This window comes from Mirounga angustirostris, unplaced genomic scaffold, assembly GCF_029215605.1.
Source record: "Mirounga angustirostris isolate CCGP_5_RB_7025 unplaced genomic scaffold, mMirAng1.0.hap1 SCAF_3, whole genome shotgun sequence".
Classification (NCBI taxonomy): domain Eukaryota; kingdom Metazoa; phylum Chordata; class Mammalia; order Carnivora; family Phocidae; genus Mirounga; species Mirounga angustirostris.
Window position 1 is genome coordinate 33,748,865 of NW_026991711.1, and position 14,606 is coordinate 33,763,470.

Here is a 14,606-nt window from a genome sequence, read left to right on the forward strand (position 1 = left end):
CCGCATCGTGCTCCCTGCTCTGCGGGAAGCTTGCTTCTCCCTCTCCCACTCCCCCTGCTTGTGTTCCCTCTCTCACTGTGTCTCTGTCAAATAAATTAAAAAAAAAAAAAAATTAGCTCTCCTATAGCTCATTCATAATTAAACAATTTCGACTCCAGAGTAAAGTGTTATCACAAAAACTGAATTTAAAATCAAATGTAGCTTAATGTGGAACATTCTTCATTTCAGAGTATATTCATACTCACCATTGCTTTTCTCAGAATGGATGGTCAGTTTTCTTCCAATTGGAGATTCACTAGTTATATTAATACCTATAAAACATTTTAAGTGTCAAATCTTATATTTTATTTTTTTCTTGTATTTTATTTTTTTATTTTAATTTTAAAGATTTTATTTATTTATTTGACAGAGACACAGCGAGAGAGGGAACACAAGCAGGGGAAGTGGGAGAGGGAGAAGCAGGCTTTACGCGTAGCAGGAAGCCCGATGCGGGGCTCGATCCCAGGACCCTGGGATCATGACCTGAGCCGGAGGCAGACGCTTAACCGACTGAGCCACCCAGGCGCCCCTGAAATCTTACATTTTATATTCTCCATTTACTTTAAGGGTGACCTTTTCCGGGGTAAAAAAATAAACAAAGTGAAAACTTTCATTCTATAACACTTTTAAAATAAATATCTGCATATATAATAATTTGGCATGTTTCTGTTAGTGTTTTAATTTTGAAGGAGCACGGAGATAAAACTTGAAGGATTACCACAGCAAATAAAGAGGCACCAAGTAATAGTTTTTAAAGAAAGTATGGTTACTCTGTATTATGTCAATCTTAAAAGACTGAGGATGCATGTTAGTCAACCTCAAAGTCCTCAAACAGATCCTCTGTTGCTTAATGCTTTTGCAAAATGGGTGATATAAATTGTCTGAATTAAAATGCCAGATTATTTCAACAGAACCTAAAATTTGATAAAACTATGTTCAGTTTCTTTTCATAACAGGAACCAAAAGTAGGGCTGCAAATATTTTTTTAATTGAAAATTAATGACTACTAAGTTTTGTAACTTGAAAATCATGAGATAAAAAAATGCACCATGAGGGGGAGATGAACCATGAGAGACTATGGACTCTGAAAAACAAACTGAGGGTTCTAAAGGGGAGGGGGTGGGGGGATGGGTTAGCCTGGTATTAAGGAGGGCACGTTCTGCATGGAGCACTGGGTGTTAAACGCAAACAACGAATCATGGAACACTACATCAAAAACTAATGATGTAATGTATGGTGATTAACATAACATAATAAAAAAAGAAAGAAAAAAACACACACAATGACAAAAATGACTAATATAAACAAAAGGAAGGAAAAGGCAAGGAGACAACAAACAAACAAACAGGTCAGAAAGCTTAAAGAACATTACAGAATAAAGACTAGTAACCTAATAAACTTAAATAAATGGGTGAATGAGTGAGTGGATGGGTAAATAAAGTCGCCTAGTAAATATTGTCAGAATGAGTAAAAATATAAAAAAGAAAATTCTACATTTGAATGCTTTCTTTGCTGTAAGCAGTGTGACCTTCTATAAAGCAAATGTAATCAAGGTACTCTGCTGCAGAAAACCCTGTAACGTCCTTGGTCTTCAGGCTAGAGTCCATACAACTTAGCATCGTAGAAAGCCCTTCAAAACCTTGTCTGTCTCTAGCACAGTTGCCCTCCAACTAAACGCTATTTATTTGAGCACCTAAAAAAAAACAGGTTCTCTCTCACATTTAGTATTTCTCATACTATTCTGACTTTTCTCCCTCATTTGCTGAGTCTGGCTAATTAGGTCTCAGCTTAAATTATCTTCTACCAGCATGCCTTCCCTGACCTCCTTAGATCAGAAAGACACCAAATGCAGCATTATTATGCTTTTCAACTCTATTGCAAGTGTTTCCTTGGTTCCTTCCCCCTAGAAGGACTTCTTAAATAAGCTTAAAACACAATCAAAGGAGAAAAAAAAAATTGATGGATTTGATTACATCAAAATTAGAATTTCTATGCAACCAAAGACATCAAGAACAAAAACAGCATACATATGACAGAATGGGAGATGGTATATGAAATGTTTAGAACCAATATAACTTTGTTAAACAAGGTGTCTTAGAAATTACCAAGAAAAAAACCCCAGTAACTTCAATAAAAATATAGCCAATAAATTATAAACAGGTATTTTACAAAAAAGGAAATTTCAAAGACCATTAGTATATAAAGAAATGAAAATTTTAACAATCATTTAGAATGTCAAACAACCCATTAGGAATGGCAAACATTTTTTATCAGATAAAGGGTTAGTATCCAAAATCTATAAAGAACTTATCAAACTCAACATCCAAAAGCAATAAATCCAGTCAAGAAATGGGCAGAAGACATGACCAGACATCTCTTCAAAGAGGACATACAAATGGCCAACAGACACATGAAAAAATGCTCAACATCACTCATCAGGGAAATACAAATCAAAACCACAATGAGATACCACCTCACACCAGTCAAAGTGGCTAAAATTAACAAGTCAGGAAACGACAGATGTTGGCGGGGATGTGGAGAAAGGGGAACCCTCCTACACTGTTGGTGGGAATGCAAGCTGGTGCAGCCACTCTGGAAAACAGGATGGAGGTTCCTCAAAGAGTTGAAAATAGAGCTACCCTACAACCCAGCAATGGTACTACTAGGTGTTTATCCCAAAGATACAAATGTAGTGATCTGAAGGGGCACTTGCACACCAATGTTTATAGCAGCAGTGTCCACAATAGCCAAACTATGGAAAGAGTCCAGATGTCCATCAACAGATGAATGGATAAAGAAGATGTGGTGTATATATATATACAATGGAATATTATTCAGCCATCGAAAAAATGAAATCTTGCCATTTGCAACGACATGGACGGAACCAGAGGGTATTATGCTAAGTGAAATAAGTCAATCAGAGAAAGACAATTATCATGCATTATCACTCATATGTGGAATTTAAGAAACAAAACAGAGGAGCATAGAGGAAGGGAGGGAAAAATAAAACAAGACAAAATTACAAAATTGAGAAGACAAACCAAAAGGGACTCTTAATCAGAAGAAACAAACTGAGGGTCGCTGGAGGGGAAGTGAGTGGGGGGATGAGGTAACTGGGTGTTGGGCATTAAAGAGGGCATGTGATGTAATGAGCACTGGGTGTTATATACAACAGATGAATCACTCAGCTCTCCCTTTTTTAAAATTTTATTTATTTATTTGACAGAAAGAGAGATAGCGAGAGCAAAAACACCAGCAGGGGGAGTGGGAGAGGGAGAAGCACGCTTCCGGGTGAGCAGGGAGCCTGATGCGGGACTCGATCCCAGGACCCTGGGATCATGACCTGAGCCGAAGGTAGATGCTTAACGACTAAGCCACCCAGGCGCCCCTGAACTCTACCTCTGATACTGACAATACACTATACGTTAATTATTTGAATGTAAATAAAATTAAGTTAAAAAAAAAAAGGAAAGGCAAACATTTGAAAGCTGGATAATGCCAAGGGCTGGCAGGGATGTGGGGACATAGGAATCCTAGGCACTGTTGGTGGTCATGTAGACTGTGCATTCATTCTGGAGAAGGGGGCCACTGCATAGTCAAAACAGGTAAACACATAGTCTATACGCTAGGAATTCTCAGCCTATGTGTATATTCCAAATAAATTCTCACTCAAGTCCATAAATAAAAACACACAAGGATATTCATTGAAGCACCTTGCTGCACAAGTATTAAAAATAGTAAAAGTTAACAGTATAAGCCAATGTGAATAAACAAAACCATATTTGCCTGTGCCCACCTGTAAAAAGACCATATAAGAAGGTTGATTCACCTTGTCAAAAATCAACATGAAGAGTTGGGGGAAAAAACTAGTGTCTATGAAAATGTCACCCTGGACAGAAATTTTAAGAGCTGGGAGAAACAACTATGTAGCTCACCTCCTTTATTTTATAAATAAAAAGCTGAGGTCTAAAGAGACCGAATAATTTGATCAAGATCACCCCTGTAGGTTTATAGTAGCAGGAGGTCTCCAGCTCAGGTCTCCACCCACTACTGCATGCTACCTTCTGTTTGTCATGGCTGAGAATACAGACTCCAACTGAAAACGTCTAGTTGTGACTCCAGGTTCTACCACTTTTATCCTCTTTGTAATCCTGAACAAGTGCTCTAAGCTTTCTAAAACTAGCTTTTCTCATCAAATGAGGCCAATAATAGTACCTCCCTCAGGTGAGCTGTTGTAAGGAATTACTGAAAGCACTTAGCACATGGAGAGTGCTCAATCCATTTTACCTATTATTGTGTTTTTGATAAAGGACGGAACAGTCCTTCTTATACTGAGAGCATAATTAATGAATGCTATATAGAAGAGTAGGCAATTTCACTGAAATGAGCCTATATATACAAGGGATACTCGAACATGGCTCATAACTCAAAGGACAGTGAGAGTAAATAAAAGATAACCATTTCCTGAAGGCAGAAAAATAAAAGATTACTGGTTTGTCCTTCAGTTTCCTTATTAATAGTATGTTGCATATAATCAGCTATATAATACTGCCCTAGAGGTCAAGTGTCCATATTTCCTCTACCTTTATAAGAAATCAGCAAATTAGCAAAAAGCAAAGCAATTTAAGAATTTCATTTTAAATATTAACCTTGAAAATTAGGCAGAAAACACCAACTCAGTTCTTGATTCAATACCAACTATTTCTGCATCAATGGATCCTCTATAACCATCATAACTGATACTCACAACAGTCATGAAGAAGTTAAATTCAGAACAAAATGGCCAAAAATAAGAATTCAGTACATTTTAGTCACATTTTCAATTGTAAACTCTAAACAGCTTTTTTGTCGTTGACACACGTTACATCAGTTTTATGTGCACAACACAGTGATTTGACAACTCTGTACAACTCTGTATGTTATGCTCTGTTCACAAGTGTAGCTACCGTCTGTCACCGCACAGCGCTACTACAACATCACTGACTATATTCTCTATGCTGTGCCTTTTATTCTCATGACTTGTTCATTCCTTACCTGGAAACCTGACCCTTAAAAGATTAAATTGTCTGGTATCCAGAAATCTAACGTGTATCAAGCTCCTTACCCAAGCAGATAAGCTGACACTTCACTATATATTGTTTATATTCACTGAGTTTTACGATTCTATGATTTAATAATTTTCATTCATATGATTTTTAGTACACTTACATTTACTGGAATGATACTCTGAAAGCTGTTTCCCTTCATGATCAGTCCAAGGAGAGGGTACAATGACATCTTTTGTGAAAAACTAGAAAAATTAAAGTCATACAATTAGGTATAATTCCCCCCCCAATATAAACAAGTACCCATGTTATTTTCAAATAATCATCAAACATGTTACCTAGACTTTATAGTTAGTTACATTTAAAAATCTTAATACTTAAAAGCACAAATGACCAAAGGTAAAATAAAAAGAAATGTAAAGTATATATAAAGAGAAATGTTAATACTTCAACCACTAAAATTTAAAACTTGCAAATTAATCTAAGGGCATTAATCATAGAAATACTTTTAATTCCTCCCAATTTTTTGGGGGGGGGAGGGTGCAGATGACAAAAGGGAGGATGAAGAGGGAAGAAATAAATGGAAATAGATGTATACAAGGAAGCTCGTATGATTGCTGTGCTGGCACAGGCTTATCCTGGCTCTCAAGACCTAATTATTAAATTTTCTGGAATTTTGTGCATCAGTTGTTAAAGCCAATGTTAAAAACTTGTCAACTTACAAATAAATATATAAAACAAAAAGGTAGCAAAAGCCCCAACGCAGGACTCGCTAATTATTGGGCGCTCCCCAGAATCGGTGCTCCTGAGATTCATCATGTCTTCTGCATCAGCATGGTGGTACTCCCACACACACTGCTCTCCCGCTGCCCTTCTTTTACCGTTCGGTAACGTCACAGCAGTAACTTGAAACTGGCCACGGCTGGAGTATTTACATTAGAGAAAGCAGCAGTCACTAAAAATCAGCCTCCTCCCACAGCCAGAGGGCCAGCTGTTAAACATTTATAGTACACCACTGGCCAGTACACTCAAATGGAGATAAGAGCATTTGGATACAGGTCTTTCCTTTTTCATCCCAGATACAAAATAAAGTCTAATACAGGATTTTTCCCTTCCCACTCTCTGTTTTGGGACGAATTCAAAACATTTAGTTTTCTTTCTTTCTTTTTTTTTTTTTTTAAGATTTTTCTTTTCTTAAGTAATCTCTACATCCAATGTGGGGCTCAAACTCAAAATTCCGAGATCAAGAGTCTTAGTCTTACGTTGTAAGGACTGAAGCAGCCAGGTACCCCCAAAACATTTTTATATTCTGCTATACATATGGTAAAGAACAATTTCCTCGACATGAGGAAAGATGTAAAAAAAAAAAGAGGGGGAGGGGGCAGAAATTACGATAAGTACAATTTCCAGAAATATAAAGGACCCACCAACTAACGAAGCAATGTATTTAGTTCAATCAAAATGAAAAACATATAAATCCAAATTAACAAGATGAAATTTTTAAAGGGATAATACAAATTAAGAAGCTGAACAATAACCAGTATTGCAGACATGAGAAAACATCAAGTGTCATAACGTGGCCAGGAGTAAAAACTGCTATCACCTTTTGGGAGGGCGGCATGGCAAACTTTACCTAAACTGAAAACACAAAGCCTCTGACTTAGCAAGTATGTTGCAATTACACAAAGATATATGTACAAGTGTGTTCACTGAAGCATTATTTGTGATAGAAAAACACCAAACACAACCTAAATATCTATCAGTAGGGGCTGAGTTAGGTTATGACACATTCATAAAAGGAATACTATGCTGTTACTAAAAATCAGTATGCACTAATAATAAAAAATCTAAGAAACATTATTAAGCAAGATGCAAAACGAGAATGGTGATCCTATTTGTTAAAGGTCATTTGCTGTTATATACATAAAATTAATCTGAAAGTATAAATATCACATACTTATTTTTAGGAAGATGGGAAACAAGAAGCTCTTCATTTTCATTTTATAATTTTTCTTTGAAGTCCAAATTTTGTTTTGTTTTGACTATCTGCATGTATTTTATTTATTCTTTCAAAAATTTATACATTTGAAAATATTTAATTTGTTTCTGATATATTAACTTGTTTCTGATACGCTGACCCTAATTTTCACTCCGACCTCATCTTCTTAAATTTTCTGCTGAATTTCCCTTTAAAATTGAGGATTCTAAAGGGAAAGCATATTTTCTAAAATGTTGGGAAAGGGGAACCAGTCTGAGAATATTCAACTGTGGTGGAATCAAGTGATTGGATCAGAATGAGAATTCTGAAGTTACTACATAAAGAAGTATAATGTCTGGGAGGAGTAAAGCACATGCAACGGTTTTTGAAGAAATATGCTATATCTGAAACACAAGGAGACAATAACAACACTAGAAAAATAAGTGTAGGAGGGGCCAGAGCATCACTTAATCTCTACACACAGCATAGCTGAAGTCTTCTGGGGTGCAGAAGAGCCAAATATAGCTAAGGAATAGAGGTGGGTAGAGGGGGCTAGCGAGGGAAAAAGGAAAAAGAGATGTTGCCATGACATAAAGACTCTCTGGGAAATAACTAGATAGATAACCCTGGCTTGCACTCTAAGAGGAGATCATCAAACAAAGCAGCAAAAAGTGAAAAACTTAGTTTATTATTTTTATTTTAAAAAACCCCTACATTTGTAATATACTTTTTTTTATGTTTTAGTAAGGTATTTTATTTCAAAAATTCAAAGCATTAACAATAAACGATAAAACCGGTGCCAATGCCAATCTAGATTTTCAAGGTCTGAAAATATTCAACTTTCTCTACATAAACTCCAAGTTGAAACAGAAGTTTGTACTCATCGGTATGCTGACGGCACAAGGAAGACAAACCGGCTAGGCCCTGAGAATGAAAAGATAAATGAAGTACAATATTGGCCAAGAAAAGAAGGTAGTCTAGGGGAGAGAAGCACTAAACCAGTCACTACAGTATCGTAAGAGCACTATGACAGGCCCTGGCATAGGTGAGCAACGCTGGTCTTACGGGAGCACAGAGGGGCCCAGACACAGCTGGGGACAGGCCAGGCTGGTGGCGATCTGCGACAGGAAAGGATGTGAAGGAAGTCATCCTAAACAGGGTGACGTGCATGCAGAATTGATGCTTAACTGGCTTTATGATCAGTAACGGTTTTAAGTTACCTCTTCAATGGCTTTTTGTCTTTTGTCTTCCACATCTTTATCTATTCTATACAGAGATAAAGAAGAAACATAACCATGCCATTACTTCAGCTGATTGAACATTTAAAATAATAAGCTTTCAAAGAAATAATTTCCTTCTGTTGAAAACTGGCAAATGTTAGGCTTATTTTAAGAGAAAAACTGATGTCTTATCACATTCAGTAAATGACAGCATTTAGGTATTTGGCATTGTGCTGGTAGGCTTACCTCCCTCTTTTCCATTCAGTTTGAATGGAATAGTATTTTCTGTTCAAGGGCTTACATTGATATAATTTTTAAATTACTATTAACAACATAAAGCAATTTGAATAAACATTGTCCTTTAACCATCATAAATTAAGTATTTCATTCCACAGAAATCTAAAAATTGTCCAGATTCTCTTTCTTCTGTTATAGCAAGCTTATGATAGCTATAATTTTAGAATCAACTCTTACTCTGAAATAGAAGAAAAGAAACTATCATCCTTACAGTTCTGAACAAAGAAGCAAAAATATTAATTATGAAATAAAATAATGACAATATAGAATTCTGTCCAAATGATTTTTTTTCACTTTGATACAATATGCAATTACAGCAAAACAAATTTATCAGCTACAAGATTTAACACAAAATGTCGGGTCTCGAGCACAAGGCATAGACTTGCCAAGGACTAAGCAGTTAGCCTTGGAGGACCACTTTAATCTGTCCCAAGGAAGATTATTTACTTTCTGTTAATAAATTGGTAAAACACTTCTTTTTATAACAACTTAAATGATTGTCTCTCAAAATTTTTCACGTATATTATTTGTGGCTTTAACAAACCTTATATAAAAATGTACGTTTCACAAATTAAAATCAAGTGAATTTTTCAAGGAAGGGAATGATGAGAAAATAGACTACAATGATAATCCACATATCTCAGCTTCAACAACAGCCATTCTGGGGACAAATAACTCAGTTCTCTTTATCTTCTCATGAACATAAGCCAGGTCAAAATGACAGTGCATAATAATAACAGCAATATAGTATTTAGTAAGCTCTGATTTAATATCACCTCATTCAGAAACATTTTCTGCTTCATCAGAGGGACTTTAAGAACCTGAAATATTCAGGCAATTGCTAGAAGCGGTGAAAATCAGTTTAGGCAAATATTGTAGAACCTAATCATGGAAGGTTCTCAGAAGTCATACAGGACAGAGTATCCTGACAAAGAACACCAGCATGATGCAAATAGGTTACAGGAATATCCTGAATGGATCCTGAGTAGGGGAGGGCCTTTTCAGGACTGTTCACCTTCCATATGCACAGATTCATTTATTTACACCCATCTGCCTTACAATTATCATTTTTTATGTGGAGCAGTATGAAAGGGTGGGAAGCACTGAAATTGGGCCCTCGGATTAGATAGGAAGAGACACTGGAAGCCAGTTTGTTTCTAAGAATGAGTCAGCATATTTTGTTGAGAATGTACTCATTATCCTTTGTAGAAGCCGTAATCATTTACTGAATTACATCAGTAAATTAAATTAAAATTAGGGTTTTCCCACTCTTTTCCCCTCTTCTGTATTATAAATCTACCTACTGAAATACACCAAGATTCTTTTCATAAACCTACCTAGAGGACATATCATTTATTAATAAGTATGGAAATGTGCCACAACTTTGGTTAATTGTACTGTTGGCTCTGCATATCAGAAATAATAGTCTATGCTTCTTCAGTATTCCTGAAGGTGCTCAATAAATATCTCTTAACTGAAGATAACAGTTGTCTATGGTTGAATATACCAAGAGGCAAATAATAAAACACAGAGTTTGTGTGAAACAAAAAAATCAGTCTAATTTGTCACTCATTTGCTTTTAGATATTCTTTTCACCTTCTCTTCAAAGGTATTATTTATATTTCAGTTAAAATCCTCTTATGCTCTAACCCCATTCTATTCCCTTCCTAACACCTCTGGATGGACATTAATTGTCAGTGAATGGTCATCAAGTTACTAAGCCAAGAGAGGAAGGGGTTAAAAATCCAGACAAATATTTGTAAAAGCATCTCAACATGTGTACATTTTTGTGTGACTGAATTCTAAAGTTAAAGGGAAAACAATTATCCATTATTTTGGACTGACAACACATGTATCTTGGGACTGAAAACTAAAAGCTGGTTACACCAGTAGTCAATTGTTTCAAATACTTAAAACATCAGACTATAAAACTGACATCAACAATAAGCCCCCAAACTATTACCAAACACCGTTATTTATAATTACAGATTACAGTACTATGTAATCAAAAGCTAGGTCTGTTCCACCTAAGAAGTGCATGTTCTCACTACATTGGACATCATCAAGCAGCCCACCAGTCTGAGGCACACTAGTGCTCGAAACCTGCATAACACAGCAAAAAGTTAAGGCTGCTCTGATTACTAGATTTACTTCAGTACAATGTAATTTAGATCCCCTAAGGGTCTTGTATCAAAACTGGATAATGTCTAGAAAAGCTCTCTCTGTTGCTTATGGATACCCTTCCATTCAATGTGTTTTGGGATGTTAGGCTTCCCCAAACATAAACAGCAATGAAAGAGCATTTTGCTTTACCCAACACCACCAAAAAATAAAACAATATAAAAATTCAATGGGAGAAGCCACAATCACGTAGAAAGGTACAAATTTCAAAATGTTCTTCTCTCTACCAAGTGCTGGAAAGCACAGCTGTCCCATAAGAAGCAGAGGGAAGTATCTCTAAAAAAAAAAAAAAAAAAAAGATTCCTACTTAGGTTTACAACTGTTAGCAAGGGAATCTTCTTTCTGGATATAGTTCTTTGAACTCACTCTTCACTTAGCTACAGTAAATCTGTTTCAGAATTTTTTCTCCCTGATATCTTTACCTATAAATATATTCAACCTTCGGAGTTTCCTATCTCTCTTCACTTAAGAACATGTTATTATACTTAAATACAAAAAAGGAAAACTTACCGAGAATGACTTAAGTATAAAGCTTGACGATGAATGTCTTCTGGGTCTATTTCTACAGGATTTATTACAGCTAGTTGATCAATAGACCATCTAAATTTCCCTGGAGTCTTAACAAAAGAAAGTGAACCTATGAGTAAAAGCAAACTAAAATAGTTCATCAAAATTCTAACCAATGTCAGCTTCAAAATAATGTGAATGGTTATAATGCAAAAGTATTTCAAAGCTTGTATTTTAAAATTTGGCTTTACCACTAAATTAAATGGCAAATGGTAATCAAATCACACTAAGTCAACTGACTGGACTACATTTTAAAATATCCAAATCTTCCATCTGGGTGATTTTTAAAATTGCATTAATAATGGAAAAAAAATCACAGTAGAGTAATAAAGGTATAGAAATTCCACAATTAATACTCATCAGTGATGCAACATACCCATGTAAAGGTAAAAATCTCTTACTAGATTTATCAAAGGTCTTTACTTTCACTAAGAATGAACTGAAATGAAATGAAGTCCTAACTACAAAAGTGCCTGCAAAAGCTCATAAAATAGTTGATCCTTAAAATAATTATGAATGGTAATCACTGCTGCTTTTCTGCATTCAACTATCCAACTGAACCAAAAATTTACCCAAATCCTAATCTATAATTCCGAATGCATTTTTGACAAAACCAGGCTTAAAAATCCAACATCCCACACATTCTCGTTTTGAGGATTAAGCTGCAGCTAATCTATTATTTATTCTAGATTAACAGAGAACTAAAATTTAATACAGTTCAATCAAAAATCATGAGGTCATATTTACAACTCAATATAAACTGCATTAACTGTAAAATTTTACTTGCTCGTAGTTTTAGCGGATATGAAATATAGCATAAATTGCAACGCACTTTGCAGTTTTTCTAGGTAATTTACTAGGTTAAAAGATCATACTTCAAAAGAACTCCAGTGTAGCAAATAAAAGTAAAAATAAGCTAAAGCGATAAAGTCTTCCCTAATCTCCAAAAGAGCACTTTCCTTTCCATATCACCCTTAATCACCTTAGCCACTAATACCACATATATTGTTTTGAAGTTGCTAGGTTAGTTACGAGTTTTCCTTTAGAGTAGATGTTGGCTTCTTTTTATACAATCTGCAAACTAAAAATGGTTGGAAAATTTTTAAAAATTATTATTTTATGACATGTGAAAATTACATGAAATTCAAACGTCCATGAAGAAAGCTTTATTGAAACACAGCCATATTTCATTGTTTACATATTGCCTATGGCTGCTTCTGTGATACAAGGCAGAGGTGACTAGTTGTAACAGCAACAAGATGACCTGCAAAGCCTGAAATATTTACTGTCTGGCCCTTGACAGAAAAAGTTTGCTGACTCCTGCATTAGAATGCAAGCTCCTTGAGAGTTTGTGTCTAATGACCCTGACTTCTTCTCTATGCCTAGTACTTTATCTAACACAGCAGCATTCAAAAAGATTTGCTGAATAAATGAGAATAGATAATTAGATGATACAGTGTCTCCTCAAATATAGTATTAGTAAATATGTCATCAATCATAGTATCTAGCTACACCCAGTTGCAGGAAGCCAACACATTATCCACTGAAAGAAAAAAAAGAGAAATTTTAACTAAAAAAAAAAAAAAAAAAAACTACCTAACTTATTTTTAGCCCAATCACTACACTATAGTGAACATTACAACTAAAAAAGCACATTCCAGACATATGTGCTCCAGGATAAATTTCTCCCTTCTAAAAAAAGATGTTTACGTTTAAAATAATTTGTATATACTTGTCAAGAATAACTTACTGGTAATTTTGTTGATTTAAAAACAGAAGGACTGGAGAGAGTTTGTTCATGGAGATTAGAATAATCACCAGGGCTTTCGAAAGGATTCAAAACCGGGATCCTTCCTGGAGTTTCCGGTGGTATTTGCGTTCTTGATTCTTTGACATCTCCCATAGCACAGAGAGAAAACTAAAAAGAAATAAGTATGAAAAATGAAACCACAAAGTTCCACATTCATTTTGACAACTAAAATGTATTCAACAAACATATTTTGCAAAAAGAACTCAAAATCTAATGCTCTTGGGTCTTTTTTTTTTTTTTTACAGTTTACAAAGAGGCATCACATATACTTTCTTTTTTTTTTTTTTAAAGATTTTATTTATTTATTTGACAGAAAGAGAGACAGAGAGAGGGAACACAAGCAGGGGGAGTGGGAGAGGGAGAAGCAGGCTTCCCGCCGAGCAGGGAGCCCGATGCGGGGCTCGATCCCAGAACCCTGGGAAGCTGAAGGCAGACGCTTAACGACTGAGCCACCCAGGCGCCCCTCACATATATTTTCTAAAGTGATTCTCCAAATAACCTTTAAAGCTAGAGAGATACAGTATCAGTGATAATCATCTGCAGAAGATTTAGGCTCAGAGAAGTGGCACATAAGTAGCAGTCAATCACATATGAATGAGGCAACTAAATGTTATAGCAGACACAAAACTCTTTTCAACTAAAAGAACCTATAGTTATTTATTCATTATTTCAAGTCTCTAAAGACTTTGAACATCCTTCGGATATCCCAGCAATTGCCTATTAAACTACAGTTGCTAAACTACAATTATTTGTAGCAAGCAAATACGTGACGACGAAGCTTGTGTACGGGTGTCTTTCTTCCACTTTAGCCCCCCTCAAAGAAGTATGACTGATTAGGACTAGGAAATTAACCGCCTCCTTTGGTTGCCTCTCCTCAAATAGCCTCCTTTTCGCTAAGAAGCCCAGGGTAGAAGGCCAGGCTGCATTACTTTCAGTCAAAGGGGGATACGACTAGGGAGAAAGAATCTACTTCTGGGAAGGCTGAAGCAGCAGGCTTCCTTGGGTGAAGTGCAGAGGTGGACACTCCGGCCAGTGTCACTCCCAACCCTACACGATCACTGCTTGCCACCCCCCCTCCCCCGGCACCTAGTCCCTCGCTGCTCCCATTCACCCCGGGGACAGTGGGCAGGTGGGTCGGGAGAAAGGAAAAGTGAGCTCTCCAATTCAAGACAGGAGGAAAGGCCAGGCACTACAAAGAACGTACCTAGTGGTGTGTATAAAAAGGAAGCCCCCCCAGTAGGCGACTCCAGGGCGCTCCCGAGGGGCCAGGTCAGCTCCCACGACAGGCATAGACTCTTTAACTCCCCGCTTCCGCGCTGTCTTAGTCCAACCAGGGCACGGGCCCTGTGGGGAACTGGCCAATCGCGTCGTACCGCTGTCCGCGAACCAACCAATCGCATCGAGGCCGCGTAGTAAATTCGAATGGCAACTCCTCGCTTCGCATTCCGCGCAGAGTAACGAGGCTCCAA

The 14,606-nt window shown here is 36.5% G+C and overlaps 1 protein-coding gene across 3 annotated transcripts in view; it reads right to left on the bottom strand.

Annotated features, from left to right (window-relative positions):
- BORA (BORA aurora kinase A activator) overlaps positions 1-14,479 on the bottom strand; it is a 29,269-nt gene extending 14,790 nt beyond the window's left edge. For 2 of the 3 annotated variants that reach the window (XM_064586009.1, XM_045869561.3), the window contains exons 1-6: positions 14,342-14,479; positions 13,078-13,245; positions 11,271-11,377; positions 8,283-8,328; positions 5,248-5,329; positions 246-311 (exon numbers count right to left, since the gene is read on the bottom strand). In XM_064586009.1, coding sequence (XP_064442079.1) covers positions 246-311; positions 5,248-5,329; positions 8,283-8,328; positions 11,271-11,377; positions 13,078-13,230 — 454 coding nt within the window. In that variant the 5' untranslated portion in view covers positions 13,231-13,245; positions 14,342-14,479. The remainder of the gene's footprint in view (positions 1-245; positions 312-5,247; positions 5,330-8,282; positions 8,329-11,270; positions 11,378-13,077; positions 13,246-14,341) is intronic. The other variant, XM_054506361.2, reaches the window with a different exon arrangement.
- Positions 14,480-14,606: the final 127 nt, after the last annotated feature.